Below are 24,943 nucleotides of genomic sequence, written 5' to 3' on the forward strand. Positions count from 1 at the left end.
ATCTTGCGTGCTGGATGCTAACGCTAATGCTAACGCTAAATGCTACGCTAGCTAGCCACTTTTACACAAATGATTGTTTTCCTATGGTTGAGAAACATATTTTGAAAATATGAGATGACAGTGTTGTTTACAAAAGGCTAAGCTTGAGAGATGGCATATTTATTTCATTTCATTTGCGATATTCATGAATAGTTAACGTTGCGTTATGGTAATGAGCTTAGGTCTGTAAATAGAATCCCGGATCCGGGTTTGGTCGACGCAACAGGTTAAACAGAAATAGACATTTATTTGATCCGTTAACTGCATATACCGCTCATCTCCTGTTAATTCCGGAACCTCCTTTGAGGATTTACTGCCCATTGTTAGTAAAACCTTGTAGTTACTATGCTTATTCTCATAATCTATGTGTATGTATTTCTATGATCTATGTATGTGCTCTTTTCCCGTTATCCAATTACTATAGTTGCTCTCCTGCCTGACTATGTGTGTGTCTCTATAATCTCTTACTCAATTGCCCTTGACCTTTTCTAATGTGTATATCTCCTTTCCGTTAGTTTACATAGGTAGTGTCCACTGATAGTCTTGGTGGTAGCCACTGATACCTCGTGTCATCACGGACCTGGTTTACATTGGTACTGCAGATACCACGTGTCATTACAGACCTTCTTCTGTTGCCTTGGTGGCTCTACACCCAATTCCTATTTTCCAATTGCCTAGAATACTACCTATATCAGGGTTCTCTACACAAAATTCTAAAAATAGGTCACCAGGTAAGAATGCCCTGTGGGAATTTTAAAATCAACACCTAAACTGCACACAAATATATTTCGTCAATTTCCCAAATTCGTGAATAAAGATTTACTGACTTTCGTCACGTAGACTGGGAAAAGCAATGTAGGTTAGGTCTCGTCACCACCTGTCGTGTACCAGTTCACCACTGGCCTGAAATAAACCCTCAATTCAGAGGTCAGGTCTTTGTCTTAAGGATCCTGGATCCGCCCGTGCACGGTTTTCAGCAGTTCCTTGGGACGGCAGAGGCAGATATTGAGATCCGGCTCGAAGGACCAAATTGTTACGAGAATTATGTTCTCAATGTTCATAAACCACTTCAATTAAACTACTCAGTCTGCCACCCCAGAATTTGTACGTTTCTGGTTGAATGAAACAGACGGAGGCCCAGCTACGATAGTCAACATTTGTATTCATGAGAGGGCTTGTCCGTTGTACAAAACCATTAATTTTATACTCGCTCCTTACGCAGTTACATTCACACACAAACAGTAGGTATCCTACGCACATACTGTATCACTACCCAGCCGACAAAGATTAGGGAGACCGTGGGAAGCACTCCCTGCCCTCTCCCAAATCCCTCAGAGGCCCCTAGCAAGGTCGGCACCGAATTTTGCTCAGACAGTCTGTGTTTAAGATACTATAAAGATATATTGTACAGATATATAATTTTACTGACTAAACCTAAACAAAACCATCAGATAATAATTGTATGATTCTAATCAATTTCATACCGTTATAAGGTTTCAGAGTGGAATTATTTGATCCTTATCTTTCAACATTTAAATTACTTTAACACCTATAAATTCATACAGCCAGAAAGTGATCGGAGTTTGCCGTTCAATATGTGACTACAGCTGTCCTCTCCACTCAGGGGAAAGGTATAAGTCCAAGGTGAGCCATCGAGACATTACTCCATTTGAAAGACAAAAGCAATAAGGAATTTCTCTCATCTCAAATGCGGCCTACCACATTCATGCTAACCACAGCCAGCCATGGGCTGCAAGCGGTTTTATTTTATAAATACCTTTTTTTATTTATTTTATTGTACCTTTATTTAACCAGGTAGGCCAGTTGAGAACAAGTTCTCATTTGCAACTACGACCTGGCCAAGATAAAGCAAAGCAGTGCGACAAAAACAACAACACAGAGTTACACATAAACAAACGTACAGTCAATAACACAAAATAAAAGAAAATTCAAAAAATCTATGTACAGTGTGTGCAAATGTAGAAGAGTAGGGAGGTAGGCAATAAATAGGACCTAGAGGCGAAAATAATTACAATTTAGCATTAATACTGGAATACCTTAAATTTGTTTGATCCTAATTTGATTCGATTTATTTGCCCATTTAAAAACACAATACGTGGACATACACGTGGACATAACGCATTTAAAATCTTTGAGGATGACACAAAAAGTGATATACCTAATAATTCACAGTCTAAGTAGATTAATTATAAACGCAGCAAAAAAAGAAACGTCCTCTCACTGTCAACTTCATTTATTTTCAGCAAACTTAACGTGTAAATATTTGTATGAACATAACAAGAGTGAATAACTGAGACATAAACTGAACAAGTTCCACAGACATGTGACTAACAGAATAATATGTCCATGAACAAATGGGGGGTCAAAAGTAACAGTCAGTATCTGGTGTGGCCACCAGCTGCATTAAGCACTGCAGTGCATCTCCTCCTCATGGACTGCACCAGATTTGCCAGTTCTTGCTGTGAGATGTTACCCCACTCTTCCACCAAGGCACCTGCAAGTTCCCGGACATTTCTGGGGGGGAATTGCCCTAGCCCTCACCCTCTGATCCAACAGGTCCCAGACGGGCTCAATGGGATTGAGATCTGGGCTTTTCGCTGGCGACGCCAGAACACAGACATTCCTCTCTTGCAGGAAATCACACACAGAACGAGCAGTATGGATTGAGATTGAGATTGCCTGCAATGACAACAAGCTCAGTTCGATGATGCTATGACACACCGCCCCAGACCATGACGGACCCTCCACCTCCAAATTGATCCCGCTCCAGAGTACAGGCCTCGGTGTAACGCTCATTCCTTCGACTATAAGCGCGAATCCGACCATCACCCCTGGAATCAGACCATCACCCCTGAGACAAAACCGCGACTCGTCAGCGAAGAGCACTTTTTGGCAGTCCTGTCTGATCCAGCGATGGTGGGTTTGTGCCCATAGGTGACGTTGTTGCCGGTGAAGTCTGGTGAGGACCTGCCTTACAACAGGCCTACAAGCACTCAGTCCAGCCTCTCTCAGCCTATTGCGGACAGTCTGAGCACTGATGGAGAGATTGTGCGTTCCTAGTGTAACTTGGGCAGTTGTTGTTGCCATCCTCTACCTGTCCCGCAGGTTTGATGTTCGGATATACCGATCCTATGCAGGTGTTGTGACACGTGCTCTGCCACTGCGAGGACGATCAGCTGTCCATCCTGTCTCCCTGTAGCGCTGTCTTAGGCGTCTCACAGTAAGGACATTGCAATTTATTGCCCTGGCCACATCTGCAGTCCTCATGCCTCCTTGTGGCATGCCTAAGGCATGTTCACACAGATGAGCAGGGACCCTGGGCATCTTATTTTGGTGTTTTTCAGAGTCGGTAGAAAGGCCTCTTTAGTGTCCTAAGTTTTCATAACTGTGACCTTAATTGCCCACTGTCTGTAAGCTGTTATTGTCTTAATGACCGTTCCACAGGTGCATGTTCATTCATTGTTTATGGATCAATGAACAAGCATGGGAAACCGTGTTTAAACCCTTTACAATGAAGATCTGTGAAGTTATTTGTATTTTTACGAATTATCTTTGAAAGACAGGGTCCTGAAAAAGGGACCTCCTTTTCCGCAGCAACCAGTGATCCAGGTCAACAGCATCAATATCACAGTATAAACTTTACGTCCGTCCCCTCGCCCCGACCTGGGCGCGAACCAGGAACGCTCTGCACACGTCAACAGTCATCCTCGAAGCATCGTTACCCATCGCTGCACAAAAGCCGCGGCTCTTGCAGAGCAAGGGGAACCACTACTTCAAGGTCTCAGAGCAAGTGACGTCACCGATTGAAACGCTATCAGTGCGCACCACTGCTAACTAGCTAGCCATTTCACATCGGTTACAGCGGCACCGCTTAAACACCGCAGAAGAAGCTGAAAAGCTATCAACGGGAAGTTTTTTTCCTCCCATCCTCCATTGAGTTTTCAAACTTGTCTTTGATACTTGAAAGCAGCCAGTAGCTCTGAGGCAGTGAGGAAAATAGAGGATGGAGGGCTAAGGGTGAAGGAGCCTGAGAGGATCCCTGTGAGTAGTAAGCCAGTAAAAGTTTGTGCTTCAGTAAGGTTGGCTTCTTGGTGTTTATTGCTATGGTCATTAATTGTACTGCACAGATGGAAAGGAAATCCCAAAAGATTGAAAAGATGGAATTGGTAGTAGCAACAGCAGGGATGTTTTTGGGTCAAGAGATTTTATTGCAGAAGAACTACAGGGTGTTTTGAGAAAAGGGGTTCCAGCTTCTTAGGCTGACGGCCTGGTGTCGAACCTGTTAGGGCCAAAGTAGTGGGATGGGGTTTGTTTGTTTGTTTGGGATAAAGGTATAGATCTAGGTGAAATTTATATTTTCCCCATTTCCCTTTTCTCTTTATTTTGAACAAAATGTGCAATGCACTTTCTGAACTGTGAAAGGCAGCAATATACAACTAAGTGTCTAGTCTGCCGGAAAACCACATGAAGAAGAAGTAGCCAGTAGCTTTTAGATAGAATACGCCACAGGCTTTTGGAGGTAAAGAACAGTTTAATTGTCTGTATTTATCACCACCTGACGTTTTGAAATACAGAACAACAATACACTAGCTGCACACATTCAATATACAGTGCCTTCAGAAAGTATTCGTACCCCTTTACTTATTCCACATTTACAGCTTGAATTCAAAATGGATTTTAAAAAAAAATCTTTTTCTCACCCATCTACACACAATACCGCATAATGACAAAACATGTTTTCAGAAATGTTTGGTAAATGTATTGAAAATGAAATACAGAAATATCTCGTTTACATAAGTATTCACACCCTTGAGTCAATACTTTGTAGAAGCACTTTTGGCTTCTGGAGTCTTTTGGAGTCTTTCTAGGTATGTCTCTAAGAGCTTTCCACACCTGGATTGTACAATATTTGCCCATTATTATTTTCAAAATTCAGCCACTCAGGAACATTCACTGTCTTCTTGGTAAGCAACTCTGTGTAGATTTGGCCTTGTGTTTAGGTTAGTGTCCTACTGAAAGGTGATTTCATCCCCCAGTGTCTGGTGGAAAGCAGACTGAGCCGGGTTTTCCTGTGCTTAGCTCCACTCCGTTTCTTTTTTTATCCTGAAAAACTTCCCAGTCCTTAATGTTCGCATTATACAGCCACCCATCCACCCAGACCAACCACCCTACTTTAGTTTTTGCCTTAAGTAGCTATATGTCTTATGTAACCATACATAACAAATCATACTAATTTGAGTGTCACGGATTTACCTTCACTATGTTACGTCTAGTCTGTGAGACCAGGCTGTGCAAATAGGATGCATGTTCTGAAATATTTGTATTCTGTATAGGCTTCCTTCTTTTCACTTCGTCAATTGGGTTAGTGTTGTGGAGTAACTACAATGTTGTTGATCCATCCTCAGTTTTCTTCTATCACAGCCATTAAACTCTAACTATTTTAAAGTCACCATTGGCCTCATGGTGAAATCCTTGAGCAGTTTCTTTCCTCTCTGGCAACTCAAATCAAATCTTATTGGTCACATACACATGTTTAGCAGATGTTATTGCGATGGAGCGAAATGCTTGTGTTTCTAGCTCTGACAGTGGCGCTGTTGCACCTTCTTCACAGCACCGTCTGTGTGGGTGGACCACCTTCCCCAGTCCTGAGTTAGGAAGGACACCTGTATCTTTGTAGTGACTGGGTGTATTGACACACAATTCAAAGTGTAATGAAAAACTTCACCATGCTCAAATGGAGGCTGTAACACAACAAAATGTGGAAAAAGTCAAGAGGTGTGGATATTTTCTGAAGGGACTGTAAATAGATGGAGCACCAATTCGCTAGCCTGGATTTTGGATAATGCATAGTGGGTCATTCAATGGAGTCAATAGACTTAATTTGAAGTGTTCAAATATGGAACCAAAGCATTTGAACATGTTTTGTTCTCATCTGTTCATCCACCAGATTGGAATGCAAAGTTTGTTTGCTCAAGTAAGTAATGTTACAGCTTTCTTCATTTGTGTGTAGTTTTACTTGTGTAATGCATTAACATAAAACACGACAATATCGCAAGCTAGATAGCTAGCCTAGCTAGTTAACAATACTTGGTTAACATGCTAATGTTAGATGGCTTGCTAATGTTAGCTGCTTAGCTAGCTTGAAACATGAACTTGGCAGTTGCTAGCAAGCTAAATTATGGGGAAAATGTTATTAAGTTGGCTAGTTTGCTATCCGATTGTGTCCTTGCTAGCAATCTTGCTAACAACATTGACTAACGTTATATGCACATTCAGAGAGAGACACTACAACTGGCCAACGGTGCCAAGTTTGGGCCGCAGACATGAAGGTAAGAACATAACTGTTACCAATTGAAATGTTTTTATAGACTGTCACAATAAATGTATATATAAAAAATATAGGGGGTGGGGGAGGGAAATATGTTAACATAGTATGTCATTTCTAATACTTTGTATCTTAGGTGTCTGGCTGTAATACCAAGGGCCTGAAGTCGAAAGTGTGGCAGATGCTACCTTGCCACGGATGAGGGTCCAGATTCAGGTCACCCGTTACCTGAAAGGGGCCTCCGATTGTGAATGTAGGATCTGACGGCACACAGGAGAGAGGAATCTACTGTAGTGAGAGTCAAGTTTCGGACCACCTGTTTCAAAGCCAGCCTCTGCCACAAATAACCACAATACTGTTCCAACAGTTGAACCCTGGGCTGACTTTTGCAACATACCCCACCCACTCTTACCATTTACTTTAATATTCTGTACACACTGAAATTACTTTATAGTGTACAGTATCATAGTATAGTACCCTCAAACACAAATGTCCCACTACACCTGATTTCCCACTAATGCTGATTTATAGGCCTAGCCCACTTCTAGGATAAAGAACAAAACTGTTACTGTCATTCACCAGTGTAAAAAAAAACATTTCTGGGGTTAATTGAAATTGACAAAAAAAAAATGTATACAAATATACTTAATCAAAATTAATTCAAGTAGTTTCAGTGATTTGTTCATTTAATTTTACCCCAACATTTTAGAATAAATCCAATTTAATATGTTGCTCAAAATGTATGTATCTTTATTAGGATAACCAAAGAGAGACTAAATGTAGTGATTTAATTTACTCAATTGTAATCATATTTCTAAAAAACATCATTTAAGTTCTTGCAACAACTTGCCAAGTGACTCCATTTTTCCAGGATTGTGGGTAATTCAAAAATGTTTTACTTTATGATTATTTACATTTTAGTCATTTAGCAGACACTGTTATCCAGAGCAGCTTACAGTTAGTGCATTTATCTCAGGCATAGTAAGTACATTTTCCTCAATTAAGTAGTTATCAGCAGTCAAGTGCGAGTGTTAATTCGATAAAAGGCTAGGGGTGGGGGTGGAGGGGTGCTGTGGGATTATTTAAGATACTCTTTGAAGAGGTAGGGTCTCAGACGTTTTTCGGAAGATGGGCAGGAACTCTGCTGTCCTAGCGTCAGGGTGAAGCTTGTTCCACCATTGGGGTGCTAGGACAGAGAAGAGCTTTGACTGGACTGAGTGGGAGCTGCCCTCCCGTAGAGGAGGGAGGACCAAGAGACCAGAGGTGTCAGAACGGAGTGCTCGGGTTGGGGAGTAGGGTTTGAGCATAGCCTGGAGGTTGGGAGGGACAGTTCCCCTTGCTGCTCTGTAGGCAAGCACCGTGGTCTTGTAGTGGATGCAAGCTTCGACTGGAAGCCAGTGGAGTGTGCGGAGGAGTGGGGCGACATGGGAGAACTTGGGATGATTGAACACCAATCGGGCTGCTGCGTTCTGCATCAGTTGCAGGGTTTTAATGGCACAAGTGGGGAGCCCAGCCAACAGCAAGTCGAGAGAGATGTCTGGAAGCCCCCGCTTCCTGTGTGAGGTAAGGTTGCACTCTGTGGATGTTGTAGAGCGTGAACCTGCAGGAGCGAGTCACTGCTTTGTTTGCAGAGAACGACAGAGTGCTTTCCAGGATCAAGCCAAGGTTCTTTGCACTCTGGGAGGGGGACACAGTGGAGTTGTCAACCATGATGGAGAAGTCTTGGAGCGGGCAGGCCTTCCATGGGAGGAAGAGCTGCTCCGTCTTGTTGAGGTTGAGCTTGAGGTAGTGGGCCAACATCCAAGCTGAGGTGTCTGCCAGGCATGCAGAGATGCGTGTCAGCACCTGGGTGTCAGAAGGGGGTAAAGAAAAGTAATTGAGAGTCGTCCACATAGCAATGATAAGTCAAGACCATGTGAGGATATGACGGAGCCGAGTGACTTGGTGTACAGAGAGAAAAGGAGAGGGCCTAGAACCGAGCCCTGGGGGACACCAGTAGTGAGAGCAGGAGAGGAGGGTCTAATGATTCACCGTGTCAAAGGCAGCAGATAGATCTAAGAGGATGAGAACAGAGGAGAGATAGTCAGCTTTGGCAGTTTGGAGAGCCTCCATGATGCAGAGGAGAACGATCTCAGGTGAGTGACCTATCTTGAAGCCTGACTGGTTAGGGTCAAGAAAATCATCTGAGAGAGATAATAAGAGAGTTGGTCATAGACAGCATGCTCAAGTGTTTTGAAAATAAAAGAAAGAAGGGATACCAGCCTATAGTTTTTGACGTCAGAGTGGTTGAGTGTTGGTTTCTTGAGGAGGGGAGCGACTCTGGCCATCTTGAAGTCAGTGGTCAGGGATTTGTTGATGAGGGAAGTGAGGAATGGAAGGTTTCCAGAGAAGGTCTGGAGATGGGGTCGAGCGGGTAGGTACTCGGGCAACCGGACATGACCCATCGCAGGATTTCATCTGGAATGCATGTTTGAAGAAAGAAAGTATATTTCTATATCAGTATTAAGCAGCTTGTTATGCCATGCGGTGTAATGGATCTTGATGAATGGATATCAAAACTGTCAATAATAAAGCTGTATACAAACATGGTCTCTTTCTTGCTTTCTTGAGTAAGGCAGCTCCAAAAGGCAGGTGTTTCAGTCTAGCTCAGTGCTTTCTGTGGTGGAGGGGCAGCCAGCGGAAACTAGGAAGCTGAAATATTTGGCATGGGCCCTCAGATCCTAAAAAAGTTCTACAGCTGCACCATCGAGAGCATCTTGACTGGCTGTATCAACACTTGGTATGGCAACTGCTTGGCATCCAATGCAAGGCGCTACAGAGTGTAGTGCGTACAGCCCAGTACATCACTGGGGCTGAGCTCCCTGCTATCCAGGAACTCTATACCATGTGGTGTCTAAAAGGAAGGCTCCATCATTTACGGTGGTACAGCCTCTGCAGAAGTCAGGGCATTCATACTTCTTGTGCTTCACGGTGCAGTGCAGAGCTGTTGTGAAGGAAGTGAGTTTGTGTTTATACAGGACTTCCCGCCCCCACCTACCGTCAACCAATCATGTCAATACGGAGCCATCCGTTACAGAATTTGGGAGGCGCACAGTGATGCGGTACAGAGCTCAATTTGGCCGCTGTGTGCCTCCGGAGGCTACGCAATTGTGTCACACGGAATCATACGGAATCTACAACCACATTTTCAGATCAAGCAGAAGTTGGCTCCTACACTGACGCCACACACACACTTTCACACTCACCCCCTACGTTGCTGCTACTGTCTATTATATATATCCTGTTGCCTAGTCATTTTACCCCTACCTATTTGTACAGTAAATAGCTACTTCAATCAACAACAAAAATGATACTTTAAAGAAAATGTTTTTATATATTTTCAAATGTTTTACTTTTATGTTTAGATCAAAATATATTCAAGTATACATGAAGGTGTCTGTAATAGAATAAACTTGGCAAAAGCAAATGTAGACATTAATAAACGCATATCAAAACTTCCTACATATTTTTCTTAAACGTGGGGGAGTGCCAAGATGGAGGCACGGGGTCTTCAAAACAGTGCCCATTAGTCATCTAGTGTATAAATCATTGGCGCCATCATGTGATTCCAATCCCGGAAAAACAACATAAAAAGTTTGTGTCGCAACTTGCTCTGTCAAAACGTTTCATTTTCCATTCTTTCTAAAACAATTGTTGTACGAATGCGTTGGACTATATGATATAATAATGAAGTCTGCATTGTTACATGTTTTAGTGCCCTTTTGTGTTTGTGTCGTTTTGGCGAACACTGGTCTATTCAACAGCGTTTTAGTCGACATGAGCTATGATCACTACGCCGAGAAGACAGTTGACTACCTACCCTGTTACCTGGCAATGCCATTCAACTCCTTGGTCAATTTGGGATACATTTTCATGGGCATCTACTGGCTACTTCAACGGACGGGCGGTAAAAGAGACACTAGGGCGGATTACGTCAAAGACATGTTCGCACTCATGGCCATTGCCTACGCACCTGTGCAGTGGGTGCGCCTCGCGACTCTCCTTCGTGCGCCCTCTGTTTTGGACCAGTGGTTCACGCTTCCCATCTTCGCGTGGGTGCTGGTGTGGTGCGATTTTATCGAGCACGGTTGGCGGCCACGGTACATGTTAACGGTTGAGTTATGCTCCATTCTCAGCTATGGTCTTTCGCTGGTGCACGACCAAGGGTTCGAAGTGGCCCTCGGATGTCATGTGGCATTCGCGGTCATCAAAGGTGTAGGGGTAAACCGTAACCATGGGGACTGCCACTCCCGGAGATACCTGGTTCTTGCGGTACTGTCCTGCAGTGGTTTCGTGTTGCTGAAACTGTTGGATCACACCCTGGCCCGGTACCGACCGTTCCAACATCTCACTGGACACTTCTGGTCCAAAGTGTGTGACATTCTGCAGTTCCACTACACTTTCTGCTTTCTCACGCGCTTCACCAAAACGGACTGAATAAGTATGTCCATGGATGATCAATGGCAATAGATCTGAGTCTGTCTGCAACTAATGTGTGTTAATTCATTCAATTGTCTTCATGGACTTAAGGGAGCAGAAATTGTGTAGAAGAAACATAACCCACTTCAAGGACAAATGACAAAACTGTGTCGGTCATTCACTGAAGTTATATTCTAGATAGTAGGTCAATCACACCTAATTCAGATTTGAAAAGAAATGTAGGTACAGGTAGGCTGGTTTGATAAAATGCTGAGGGGAAAAGGCAGCAAGAACTGAGTCAGCCAATGATTTAAGACTGATGAAGATATATATTTGTTTTTTCTTTGTAATTTTAACCAATGCACGACATCGCGTTCGTTAACATCTAATCTCCTAAGAGATCAACATCAGTGCAACATATATTTCCAACAAATGTGTAAATATGTCAAAACAATCATTGTCACAATATCTCATTGGAGGAATTAAAACTGTTTTATGAGAAATCTTTTAGCCACCAACTTTACATAATTTATTTTGTGGTCAATCTTTACAATTCCAACTTTGTCATGCTTGTCAGCACAGGCTCAGAGAATAATAACTTCCTACTGGTCCAGAACAGAGCAAGTCCCGCCTCCCGGAAGTCCTGATTGGCACAGTAGATAATGGGGTTCAACCCGCAGTCTAGGTAGGACATCACTGATGACAGGGTTCTCAGCCAATCAGGTGCAGGGGATAGGTCCAGTCTACCCAGGAGAATCAGCTGTGGGGAAGTGAGGGTAAAAAATAACCATTGGCTTCAGGGAGGAGAATGGCAAAATTAATCTGAAGAGAGTGTGTGTCTGTGTCACCTCAGACACAGCGAAGGGAGTGTAGCAGAACAGGTAGAAGGCCACAATCAGAGGAGTGACAGAGGAGAGGTCATCTGGGTCACTATGAAGGAGAGAGGGAAAGAGAGCCGTTACTGAGGAAGGTACTAATCTGGGTGCCTCTCATTCTATGTGAGGTTGCTTTCTCTATTCATCGCCTTTCCATCATCTGCACTGATCTGTAATTTTCGAGTATATGTGAATGGAACCTCCATTTCTAGCTTGAATAAGATACTTTGGTAAAGCAAGAATGGTGTGCATGCATCAGGAAATTGATGTGCAGTTATTTCACATCAATGCAGATGATGTAAACGAGACGAGGGGGAGGTGACCATTTCAGACTATTACAATGCACCCAAATGCTCACAAATCACAACACATACCTGTCGCAGTTCCTCTTGCAGCCAGCAGCGGTGAAGAGAGAGCAGAAGAGGATGAGGATGAAGGGGAGGAAGATGCAGATGAAGAAAACACAGAGGATATAGACTAGCATGTCAGAGTAACTGCTCTCCCAGAACACTGCACACAGCATCTCTGAAGGGTCGTACCTGAGAGTTAGAGAGAGACAGAGAGTTCAGAGGCAGGGACGGACCGGATCAAATTCGGCCTGGACATTTCTAACAGACCTGCCTATTTTTTTCCTTGAGGGCCTGACACCAGCCCATTTTTCCCTTGGGCCCCCATTATTGGCCAAATAATTATAATTCTGTGCAAAACCCCTCATTTAGATTGGCTAACTGGGCTAAAGATAGACCAGAGTACATTGATGGAAGAGAAGATAAATTAACAATGACCTAGTCTTCCTCACTGTATGTCTAGTATGACCCAAAAACTACAAGACACCACAACCCTCCCTCACCTGATCCAGTTGTAGACCACAGGGATGCTCCCAAACACCACCCCTGTCAACCAGGAAGCCAGGCAAGCCAGAGCCACGACAACAGAGGCGCCTCTTCCTGTGGAGGCCACGACCTTGGCTCGCTGTACGCAGAGAATCGCTGTGGAGAGTGGAGGAATTAGGTTTTTTTTTTAAAGTAGTGCACTACATAGGCAATAGAGTGCCATTTGGGACAAACATTAGATGTAAGTGGATTGAGGATTGTTGAATTGGATGTAAAATCTGCATGTGTGAGGAGAGGAGTGGGTGTTTATAAGTGAATAGTGAGAATGATGAGAATGGAAAGTGTGTGTGTAGAGAAGTTGGTTAGCGCATTACGTGGTCATCAAAGTCAGTCCCGTAACACTATTGTTTCTCCAAGTGAAATGTGGATTCAAAACGCCTACAACCTAGGCCCAGGAGAGTCTCACCTATGCTCCCAATAGAGGAAGTGATGAAGGCGAATTTGAGCAAGCTGACGACCTCGCACCATGGTGACCTCTGACCCTTAGTCAACATAGCCAATAGGGAGCCAGAGATGATGAGCAGGGAGGAGCCAAGGTCGGAGAGGGTCAGACTGACGAACGGGACCCAGTATCTACAGGGAAACTGACCCCTACACTAAGAAAGAGACGGAGAGAGAGATTATTCTATTTCAAGCTTTTTTTTATATATATATATATATGGGCTCTGCTCATTGGCATTGCTCAGTGTCTCTTCATCAGCAGATAGAGCTTGTTTGTACTGTGACATTTTGTAAAAGAGTGCCACCATCAGGCAGGCATATGTAAACTATAACGCACTCACAGAAGTAAGCTACAGTCAGAACACTGGGTTACAATGAGGATATACGAGTCCTTGGTTAGATCTCCTAACAGTATGTCAGTCAGTGTAGTCACACACACACTCAAGAGTTAATAACAGTTACCTACCATGATTTTTACCAGTAGTACCAGACAGTTCCCAATGACCCCCAGCACCATCTCCACGCTCAGAACTGCCACCAGCACTGACCTCTCAACCCTTGTCCAGGACCGCTCCAACACTACCGATGTGCTGCTGTTGGCCCAATCGTTCACTGAGCGATGGAGAAGAGAAAGAACAGTGATTATAAGTTATAAAGATATAAATGAATGCAGTCAATTACTGTTGGTTAGTCAAATTATACAATCTTGAAAGCCTCACAATGTGTAGAAAATCATTGCTATTATAGAATAATTAATGTAATTGTAATACAGTACCGTACTTACTTTTAAGACGGCTGGTTAGAGTCCACAACCATGAGGAGATAGAGGGAATTATGGATGGGAGAGTGAAGATTACACAAAGTGAGACCGTCATCAAAAACAATCTCCAATTAAAACTATCCTGCTTCATTAGCCACTGGCAAATCCCTTATTAAGCATTGTGTGAGTGTGTGTGTGTGTGTGTGTGTGTGTTTCTTTATTTTTCTTTATTTATTTTACCTTTATTTAACTAGGCAAGTCAGTTAAGAACAAATTCTTATTTTCAATGACGGCCTAGGAACAGTGAGTTAACTGCCTGTTCAGGGGCAGAACGACAGATTTGTTCCTTGTCAGCTCGGGGATTCGAGCTGTGTGTGTGTGTGTGTGCGTGTGTAAAATATCACTACTAAATACTGAATGAAGCACAATCAATTCAAAACAACAACAATACATTTAATAATTTTACGTAGCACTGTATTTTAGGACAGAAAATCATATTTTCAAACTTTTGACCTTACCACCTGTGCCACAACAAAAATGGCGACTTTTTGACGTCCAACGCGACATATCTGTCATAACGTTCTTTGACTTCCTGCCCACGCAAATTGCACTTCTCAAATCGTCCGCTGTTCTGGTTTAGAAGGCCAAATAGCGACACGTCGGTGAGTTTTACGTTATTTTATCAACTACATACTTATTTGCAATGGTTTTAAAGATATTTTACAACACATAATATCTTTGTTGATATTTCTACTGCCTGTTGGTACTTGTATGACCGCTGCTTTTACAGCTAAAGCTACATAACGTCAGTCATTGGAAAAGTCCTTGAGGATTTTATGGCTAACCAGTTGTTGCTAGCCGGCTCGCCAATGCTTGTTAGTACCTATCTAACAATATGCATTTGTCATAGCGTAAAGCGTTTTGGTAGTAATACATTTTGCTACAATATATCATGTCACGCAGTAAAAATAGCGTTGAACAGGGCCTGGGTCACCTGGGTAGACGGTTGGCTTTTGTTTTCTGGGAAAACATTTGTCTTGCTAGAACACTCATGCCCTCAACTAGCAAGCTAACGTACTAACTAACCTATGCTGTTAACATATATTCATTTTAGTGTAGTAACTTCTTCTCTCTGTCGTCACAAGGACCAGCAGAGCGCTTGACATAAGGGTCATAATAACAAATACTGTATACCAAACAAAGTTAAGGAAGTGCACTTCTACATTTTACATAAGATATATCCATGTAATTCTATGATATCCAAATGTGTGGCTACTGATATCTGCCTTTTCTGTGAAAAAGGTGAGAATCTGTCTCACTTTTGGGGAAACCTTGCTAAATACTTATTTACCATTATGAACACTGCCTATGTTTTTGACATGAAAGATATGTTTTACTATTGCAATGATAAGACCACTGAAATTATTGTTAATTGTTTTTCAATTCTTGTCAAATACTTCCTACACAAACAAATATTCTATACCAAAATTACACATTTTTCTGATTGAATTTAATTATCTTATTAAAACATTAACCCTAGTGAATAACAACAAGAATAACATCTTCCTGAATCTTTATAATAATATTTTTTCAGAGTAAATAAAATAGCACTAAAATGGTTTATTTTTTGTATTATTTTGATGATATTTTTTGTATGTTTGAGTATTTTCTTGTTAATACCTGTGTTTTGTTTTGTTAGACATGTTTGATGTAGCAATGTAAGTGGATTTTTGTATTATGAATACATTTTTTTAAATTAAAAAGTAAAGGGTCATAATGATCACACACAAACGATTTTAGTAACAAGAACACATACTAACCTCTTAGCTATGGAACTTAGTTAGCTATCTACCTATGGTTTGTTTGTTGACAAACAGACAAGTTATTTGGATGATAACATAAGGCACATCTTTACATTATGTCATGACAAACAAAGTAAGACCAATACAGGTTTTCTGAATGTGTGCAATGTATGATCTGGCTACAGGTTTCAATAGGTCAGTGACTTTTTAAAACATTTTTATTTAAAAATGATATGCCAATTTATATGCACATACCCTGTATTGCACTTGTGTGTCACATGATTAATAATTACTTGTTTCTGTTTTTCTTTCTCTACCTCTTCCTGTGTTGTTGACGTGTTCCAGACATGTCTGCGGCGTTGCGTGTACTATATTCCGTGTCCCGGCCAGGTAAGACCTCACCTGAGGGAGGGATGGATATTGATGGTGTGGTGCACTGCTTTGGTGATAGAAAAGTCACTCTGGTCATCAACAGTTCAAGAGGAAATTTAGGCAATACTTAGTTATTTGGGGTAAACAGTGGATACAGATACCCAAAACATCTCAACTATCTATGAAGATACTGATTGTAGGTCGCTCTGGATAAGAGTGTGTGCTAAATGCTCTCAATGTAATAATTTAAGACGAGTCAATGCTGTTAGCTGTCATTGAAGTCTACTTGCTAATTGTTGACCTCTTGTGGTGAAAACACTTCCCCGGTAGCTCCATTCCATCCTCTGCCTTTTAGGTCATAATTTGACTCCTCCCCCCCCCCCCCCCACAGGCGCCTTTGCGGCTGGACACAATCTGGTGCGTCCAATCAGTCTGTCGGCCCAGAGAGAGGGATTCAGTAAGTACGATCTCTTACCCCGGCTCTCAAGGTGCGTTGGTTTTGCATCACTGGGTGGGCGGCATTCCATTAGTCCTAAAGGGAAATCCCCACCCATCTGGGGCATCTGGGAATTCAAAACGAGCACACCCAGTGTCTCTCATATACACCTGACCACTGTGATCCCCACACAGCTGCACTTTGTTTGCCTTTGATTAGTATGAATGTTCAGACACTCACTCAACATTAATCTCCCTGTCTTTGTCTCTCTACCTCCCTCTCTTACCCCTCCCTCTCGCCTTCTCTCTTCCTCTCTCTGTAGAGTATGTGAATGCTCAGGATCTGCCCACAGACATGAAGTCCATAACAGACCGAGCCGCTCAGACTCTGCTGTGGACAGAGCTCTTCAGAGGTCAGTTTTACTCCTGACTCTTCGTGACACCAACCCCCATGTCTGAAACGGTGCTGTATTCCCTATATAGTCCACTACTTTTGACCAGGGACAGCAGGGTGTCATTTCAGACACAGCCACTGAATAACCTGGTCCCAGGTTTTTTTGTTGCTATTTTGCAAACTCCTGTGACACATTTCATAGGGGTTGACAAGAGGGCACCAAAAGATCAGGGATCAGCCTTTCAATGACTGATAAAGGCTACATACTGACAAAGTAGAGTTTACCTTAAATCTGTACTGTGCCATTTTGGATGCAGCCGGTGTAGTGTATAACATCACTTCCTGCTTCTTGCTCCCACAGGATTGGGCATGACCATGAGCTACCTATTCAGAGAGCCGGCCACCATAAACTACCCGTTTGAGAAGGGGCCCCTGTCGCCCCGTTTCCGCGGTGAGCATGCCCTGCGCAGGTACCCCTCTGGAGAGGAGCGCTGCATCGCCTGCAAGCTGTGTGAAGCCATCTGCCCTGCCCAGGTACATAGAAACACACCTGTGACCTGTTGCACCAGTTGGGTGTAAAAACGTGGTCATAAATGCTAGGTCAGGTGTAGCTACGTCAGACTTCGATCAGAATTCACACCTGTTTGCACCAATCCTAAATAAGACTTGTCGTAGCTTAGTCCAGTGTAAGCATGAGATTTAATGCTTCATAATTATGGTTGCTAGGCTGCGCCCGTTACTAGGCTGTTGCCATCCTCGTGGCAGTTCTAAACTTTGCAAGGCATGTCACTTCCATAGAGAGAACAGTCCATCCCTTTGCATAGCCCACCACTATGCATGAACCTTTTCTTAACCACAACTAGATGGATCCATAAAGAGTTACTGTGGGAATTAATATGATATCTTTTAACTTCTATTTAAATCGGGAGCCCATTGAGACAAGGGTCTCATTTTCAATAGTGCCCTGAGGACAACATATTCAACTCCAACATTCCCCCATAAAGTGTGTGTATATCACATGGATTATTTATTTATTTTACATTTAACCTTTATTTAATAGGCAAGTCAGTTAAGAACAAATACTTATTTTACAATGATGGCCCACCGGGGAACAGTGGGTTAACTGCCTTGTTCAAAGGCAGAACAACAGGTTTTTACCTTGTCAGCTCTGGGTTTTGATCCAACAACCTTTCGGTTACTGGCACAACGCTCTAACCACTAGGCTAACTGTCAGAATCGTGTAGTAACCAAAAACTTATGATGAAAATATCTAAATATATTTTAGGTTCTTCAAAGTAGCCACCAATTGCCTTTATGACAGCTTTGCACACTCTTGGCATTCTCTCAACCAGCTTCACCTGGAATGCTTTTCCAACAGTCTGGAAGGAGTTTCCCCATATACTGAGTACTTGTTGGCTGCTTTTCCTTCACTCTGCGATCCAACTCTTCCCAAACATCTTAATTGGGTTGAGGTTGGGTGATTGTGGAGGCCAGGTAATCTGATGCAGCACTCTCACTCTCCTTGGTCAAATACTGCTTACACAGCCTGGAAGTGTTGGGTCATTGTCTTGTTGGAAAAACAAATGATAGTCCCACTAAGGGCAAACCAGATGGGATGGCGTATCGCTGCAGAATGCTGTGGTAGCCATACTGGTTAAGTATGCATTGAATTCTAAATAAATCAGTATCACCAGCAAAGCACCCTCACACCTCCTCCTCCATGCTTCACAGTGGGTACCACTTATAGGGTCATCATCCGTTCACCTATTCTGCATCTCACAAAGACATGGCGGTTGGAACCAAAAATCGAACATTTGGACTGATTAGACCAAAGGACAGATTTCCACCAATCTAATGTCCATTGCTTGTGTTTCTTGGTCCAAGCAAGTCTCTTCTTATTATTGGTGTCCTTTAGTAGTGGTTTCTTTTCAGCAATTTTGTGACTGCACTTGAAGAAACTTTAAACGTACTTGAACTTTTCCATATTGACTGACTTTCAGGTCTTAAATGAATGATGGACTGTCATTTCTCTTTACTTTTTTAAGCTGTTCTTGCCATAATATGGACTTGGTCTTTTACCAAATAGGGCTATCTTCTGTATACCACCCCTACCTTATCACAACACAACTGATTGGCTCAAACACATTAAGGAAATAAATTCCACTAATCAGTCAGATACTTAGATGCCTGTATGCTCAGTCAGATTATATGCAACGCAGGACACGCTAGATGATAATACTAGATATTATCAACCATGTGTAGTTAACTAGTGATTTATGATTGATTGTTTTTTATAAGATACGTTTAATGCTAGCTAGCAACTTACCTTGGCTTACTGCATTCACGTAACAGGCAGTCAGTCTCCTTGTGGAGTGCAACGAGAGAGAGGCAGGTCGTTATTGCGTTGGACTAGTTAACTGTAAGGTTGCAATATTGGATCCCCCGAGCTGACAAGGTGAACATCTGTAGTCCTGCCCCTGAACAAGGCAGTTAACCCACCGTTCCTAGGCCGTCATTGAAAATAAGAATGTGTTCTTAACTGACTTGCCTAGTTAAATAAAAAAAATAAAAATTTTAAACGGCGCCCAAAAATACCAATTTCCGATTGTTATGAACTTGAAATCGGCCCTAATTAATCGGCCATTCCGATTAATCGGTCGACCTCTAGTCTAGATGACTCATCTGTTATTTACCACTGATCAGACCATTTTGATAGCATGTTATGTAGCCTATAACAAGTTGATGATTTTGCTGTTTACTCCTGACCAAAAGCCGATGACTTGTCCGATGTGATTCTGTTTCAACGAATCTCCGTCTGTATATTTGGTCTCTGGCTGGGAAAATAAGTGGAGGTGGCAGCTCATTTATTCATTAATTTAGCTCATTTATTCATGTTTCTGATCATCTATTCACTGATCAGAAACATTTTAGCATGCTATAATGTTGCCCAAATCTACAGTATTATTTTGCTAATGACTCGTGCATAGGCAACTCCAAAAGTCAGCGGAGGTTGTGAAATACGAACGCGAGATTCACATGCCATTGAAAATGGATGACTGTTATTTCTATCGGTATTGGGAACACGGTTTGAATTGAACACCCTACGCCGCCTGCTCCCTGCTAGACCGCTCATAGAAGGCTTGCTCCCAGGTGGTGCAACGGGTATAGTTTTTTTTGGTCCGGCATTGAGCGCATTTTACGTCTGACATAGTTACGGCCCAACTGGTGCAACCGGCCCCTGTAATGTTTACACTCCTGTACTATTCGCATCTGCATATCCCTAACCCTCCCAGGGCATCAAAACACCTGCACTTTGCAACGGAAATACCTCCATGGCTGCGTCCAAAATTGGTGCACGTACATAGACCCCTGCATAGTGCACCCTATAGGCCCTGGTCAAAAGAAGTGCACCGTTTACCGTTTCCTATGTCTGCTATACCACAACACCTTCAGGCTCACTGCCCTAAACGTGATTTACCCACCCCCCATTACATAGGCCATCACCATCGAGGCAGAGCCCCGATCGGACGGCAGCAGGAGGACGACGCGCTACGACATCGACATGACCAAGTGTATTTACTGTGGCTTCTGCCAGGAGGCCTGTCCTGTTGACGCCATCGTGGAGGTGAGCTGGACCTTCTACCTCTCTACTGTGGCCGGTGTCCCAAATGGCACCCTATTCCCTACTTAGTGCGTTACATTTGACCAAAAGGAAATAGGGTGCCATTTGGCACAAAACCCTCTACCCCTCTACCAACCCCTCTTCCTCTGTAGATGTCTGGCTGTTCAGATCCCTGTGACTGAGGTTGGCGTAAAGGACCTGTAAAACTATTTGGTTTGGTGTCTCCACTCTCTTCTTCCACCCTCTCTTTCACCTCTCTCTCCCTTAGGGCCCCAACTTTGAGTTTTCCACAGAGACTCATGAGGAGCTGCTCTACAACAAAGAAAAACTGCTCAATAACGGAGACAAGTGGGAGGCTGAGATTGCTGCCAACATACAAGCTGATTACCTCTATCGATAGACTGACTGGTGCGCAGATACACACACACCCACACACCGACCGACTGACTGACCATACTCTGTTGATAACCATGAAACGCACACAGATGCAGTATGACAGACTGGCACACACATTGTATAGATAGATATTCGTCAGCCTCTTTGACACAGACACACGTCCATTCATACTGTACAGTTGATCCAGATCAATGGTTCACACCCAGATGTGTTTCCAGAGATCCAGACAGCACTGTTTATCTATACTGCATAAATATTGAATGGGACAAATAAACAGCAGGAACCCACAGCTCTCCAGAACGAGGTCTGTGTGGACCACTGTATTTATAAGCTCAGTTCACCCACAGAGAGAAGCACCCTCAGTCTCTTGTACCGGCAGCCCGACCACATATGCCTATCCTGGGGCACATTCAATAGGGATACGTTGTGGAAATTTGCAGAAAGAAATTACATGAATAGAGTTGACCTGATTCTTTATTCTACTTGTCAGAGAGGCATGTTTGTTCTACGTACCATATTTATATCTGACTGTTCCACAGTGCTGTGCCCTACTGAACACACCCCTTATGTCTTTCCTCAACAGTACTGTTTATCTGATTTGAGGTAAGATATTGCCCCTAACCACAGATCTAGGATCAGATTTAAGTAACCTTATCCATTAGGGGCAAGGAAATAAATCTGACCATGTGTTAGTTGTTAGGGACAACTACCTACTTTGTCCCAAATGGCATCTTACCTGCTATATAGTGCACTACTTTTGACCAGGGCCCATAAGATTCTGGTCAAAAGTAATGCGCTATTTAAGGAATAGGGTGCCATTTGGGATGCAAGTCCTACTGTTTTATGTTATCATTTGGTCAGAAAGCGTTACACAACCAGTTGGCACATGATACTCAGGCTCGATTATAATATCGTCAAACTAGTAGATATATTAGCCTGCTGCAAACACAAAGTTAAATGGGGGTTTGTTGTCATGAATTGTACAAAGGTTCAATACTTGTGGACAAATTATGAAGAATAAACATTGTTCTGTCCGAAGTTTTCAAATGGCGTGCAGTGTTGTCTTTTAAAGTCCCAATGTAGTCAGTGTGATTTCCTGTGTTTTTTTGTTTAAAAAAATATATATTTTCACAGTGGGGTATGAGGTATACTGTGACATTTATGATAATTCCCTTTCAGTGTAAGAGCTGTTTAATAAGACTGCCTGTTTTTCATGCGGTAAATTAGTTACATATATAGATACCATTTAGCAGGTGCTTTTATCCAAAGCGACTTATAGTCCTGTGTGTATATATATATATATATTTGATGTATTGGTAGGTCCCTGGAATCAAACCCACTACCCTGGCGGTGCAAGTGCCATGCTCTACCAACTGAGCCATACAGGACCAGTTAATAGACCAATAAGAAAGAGAGTTCCAAGCCTCTCTGCCAATAACAGCTCATATCCAGTTTCCTCCCCACTCAGACCACTCCCAGGCAATCTTCATGTTGTGGGGGTACTTTGCTTCAGGAGGGATTGGTGCACTTCACAAAATAGATGGCACCATAAGGAGGAAAATTATGGGAATATATTAAAGCGACATCAGTCAGGAAGTTAAAGCTTGGTCGCAAATGGGTCTTCCAAATGATCAATGACCCCAAGCATACTTCCAAAGTTGTGGCAAAATGGCTTAAGGACAACAAAGTCAAGGTATTGGAGTGGCCATCACAAAGCCCTGACCTCAATCCTATAGAAAATTTGTGGGCAGAGCTGAAAAAGTGTGTGCGAGCAAGGAGGCCTACAAACCTGACTCAGTTACACCAGCTCTGTCAGGAGGAATGGGCCAAAATTCACCCAACTTACTGTAGGAAACTTGTGGAAGGCTATCCAAAACGTTTGCCCATATTAAACAATTTAAAGGCATTGCTACCAGATACCAATTGAGTGTATGTAAACTTCTGACCCACTGGGAATGTGATGAAAGAAATTAAAGCAGAAATAAATTATTCTCTCTACTATTATTCTGACATTTCACATTCTTAAAATAAAGTGGTGATCCTAACTGACCTAAGACAGGGATTTTTTACTAGGATTAAATGTCAGGAATTGTCAAAAACTGAGTTTAAATGTATTTGGATAAGGTGTATGTAAACTTCCGACTTCAACTGCACATATAACTAGGAATAAAGTGACCGATAATAAACATTAGCGGCAGCATATGTGATGAGACAAAGTTAGTACAAAAAGGGTCAATGCATATAGTTAAATAGTTAACCAAATGTCTACACAGACTAACTATTTTGCAATCTTATGGCTTGGGGTAGAAGCTGTTCAGAGTCCTGTTTGTTCTAGACTTGGGACATCAGTAACGTTTGCCGTGCGGAAGCAGAGAGAACAGTCTATGATTTGTAGGGCCTTCCTCTGACACCGCCTGGTGTAAAGGTCCTGGATGGCAGGGAGCTTGGCCCCAGTGATGTACTGGGCTGTACACCCTACCTTCTGTAGTGCCTTCGAGGTCGGATGCCAAGCAATTACCCTACCAAGCGGTGATGCAGCCAGTCAAGATGCTCCGGTTGAGTTTTTACTCTGTTTGTTCAGAACCTAACCGTTTAGTATTGTGAAGTAACTACAATGATGTTTATCCATCCTCAGTTTCTTCCTATCACAGCCATTAAACTCTAACTTTTTAAAGTCACCATTGGCTTCATGGTGAAATCCCTAAGGTGGTTCATTCCTCATCGGCAAATGAGTTAGGAAGGACGCCTGTGTAGTGACTGGGTGTATTGATACACCACCAAAAGTGTAATTAACAGTACCACTTAAGTTGGTTTTTTGGGGGTGTCTATACTGTACTACTTATATTTTTGACAACTTTTACTCCACTACATTCCTAAAGAAAATTATGTAATTTTTTACTTCTTACATTTTCCCTGAAACCCAAAAGTACTCGTTACATTTTGAATGCTTAGCAGGACAGGAACATTGTCTGCTTCATGCACTTATCAAGAGAACATCCCTGGTCATCCCTACTGTCTCTGATCTAGCAGACTCACTAAACACAAATGCTTCATTTGTAAATTATGTCTTGATCTGTGTCCATGGCTATCCGTAAATTAAAAAACAAGAAAATCATGTCGTCTGGTTTGCTTAATACAAGACATTTGAAATTATTTATACTACTACTTTTGATACTTAAGTACATTTAAAACCAAATAGTTTTAGATTTATACTGGGTGACTTTCACTTTTACTTGAGTCATTTTTTTTAAAGGTATCTTTACTTTTACTCAAGTATGAAAGTTGTGTTCTTTTCCCATCACTGGTAATTAATAACTTCACCATCCTCAAAGGGATATTCAATGTCTGTTTTTATTTTCCCATCTACCAGGTAGCCTAGTGGTTACAGTGTTGGGCCAGTAAGCAAAAGGTTGCTACATCAAATCCCTGAGCTTTGCTAAACGTCCCTGAACAGTTTCCCATATAGTCAATGGGGTTTGTAAACCAACCTGGATGTAATATACACTGCTCAAAAAAATAAAGGGAACACTAAAATAACACATCCTAGATCTGAATGAATGAAATATTCTTATTAAATACTTTTTTCTTTACATAGTTGAATGTGCTGACAACAAAATCACACAAAAATGATCAATGGAAATCAAATGTATCAACCCATTGAGGTCTGGATTTGGAGTCACACTCAAAATTAAAGTGGAAAACCACACTACAGGCTGATCCAACTTTGATGTAATGTCCTTAAAACAAGTCAAAATGAGGCTCAGTAGTGTGTGTGGCCTCCACATGCCTGTATGATCTCCCTACAATGCCTGGGCATGCTCCTGATGAGGTGGCGGATGGTCTCCTGAGGGATCTCCTCCGAGACCTGGACTAAAGCATCCGCCAACTTCTGGACAGTCTGTGGTGCAACGTGGCGTTGGTGGATGGAGCGAGACATGATGTCCCAGATGTGCTCAATTGGATTCAGGTCTGGGGAACGGGCGGGCCAGTCCATAGCATCAATGCCTTTCTCTTGCAGGAACTGCTGACACACTCCAATCACATGAGGTCTAGCATTGTCTTGCATTAGGAGGAACCCAGGGCCAACCGCACCAGCATATGGTCTCACAA

The 24,943-nt window shown here is 42.5% G+C and overlaps 3 protein-coding genes and 2 pseudogenes across 3 annotated transcripts; 2 read left to right on the forward strand and 3 right to left on the reverse strand.

The window, feature by feature from the left end:
• Positions 1 to 980: 980 nt before the first annotated feature.
• On the reverse strand, positions 981 to 3,384 carry LOC149980144 (uncharacterized; annotated as a pseudogene).
• Positions 3,385 to 7,053: 3,669 nt separating this feature from the next.
• Positions 7,054 to 8,974, reverse strand: LOC149980145 (uncharacterized; annotated as a pseudogene).
• Positions 8,975 to 9,213: 239 nt separating this feature from the next.
• On the forward strand, positions 9,214 to 11,008 carry tmem187 (transmembrane protein 187). The gene has a single exon (XM_021619295.3). The coding sequence runs from the start codon at positions 10,112 to 10,114 to the stop codon at positions 10,859 to 10,861; it is 750 nt and encodes a 249-aa protein (XP_021474970.2). The 5' UTR covers positions 9,214 to 10,111; the 3' UTR covers positions 10,862 to 11,008.
• Positions 11,009 to 11,316: 308 nt separating this feature from the next.
• On the reverse strand, positions 11,317 to 14,379 carry si:dkey-9i23.8 (pinopsin). The gene is made up of 7 exons (XM_090188550.1): positions 14,373 to 14,379; positions 13,519 to 13,664; positions 13,018 to 13,207; positions 12,569 to 12,707; positions 12,093 to 12,257; positions 11,692 to 11,773; positions 11,317 to 11,603 (listed from the first exon to the last, which is right to left on the reverse strand). Exons 1-7 carry the CDS (start codon positions 14,377 to 14,379, stop codon positions 11,391 to 11,393), a joined length of 942 nt encoding a protein of 313 aa, XP_090044676.1. The 3' UTR covers positions 11,317 to 11,390.
• Positions 14,380 to 14,389: 10 nt separating this feature from the next.
• Positions 14,390 to 21,880, forward strand: ndufs8a (NADH:ubiquinone oxidoreductase core subunit S8a). Its single transcript, XM_021619296.3, has 7 exons — positions 14,390 to 14,474; positions 15,960 to 16,004; positions 16,378 to 16,443; positions 16,745 to 16,834; positions 17,177 to 17,349; positions 20,312 to 20,440; positions 20,706 to 21,880. Exons 2-7 carry the CDS (start codon positions 15,962 to 15,964, stop codon positions 20,835 to 20,837), a joined length of 633 nt encoding a protein of 210 aa, XP_021474971.1. The 5' UTR covers positions 14,390 to 14,474; positions 15,960 to 15,961; the 3' UTR covers positions 20,838 to 21,880.
• The last annotated feature ends 3,063 nt before the right edge of the window (positions 21,881 to 24,943 follow it).

This window comes from Oncorhynchus mykiss, chromosome 10, assembly GCF_057628025.1.
Source record: "Oncorhynchus mykiss isolate SJ-2025 chromosome 10, ASM5762802v1, whole genome shotgun sequence".
In the NCBI taxonomy this organism is placed as follows: Eukaryota; Metazoa; Chordata; class Actinopteri; order Salmoniformes; family Salmonidae; genus Oncorhynchus; species Oncorhynchus mykiss.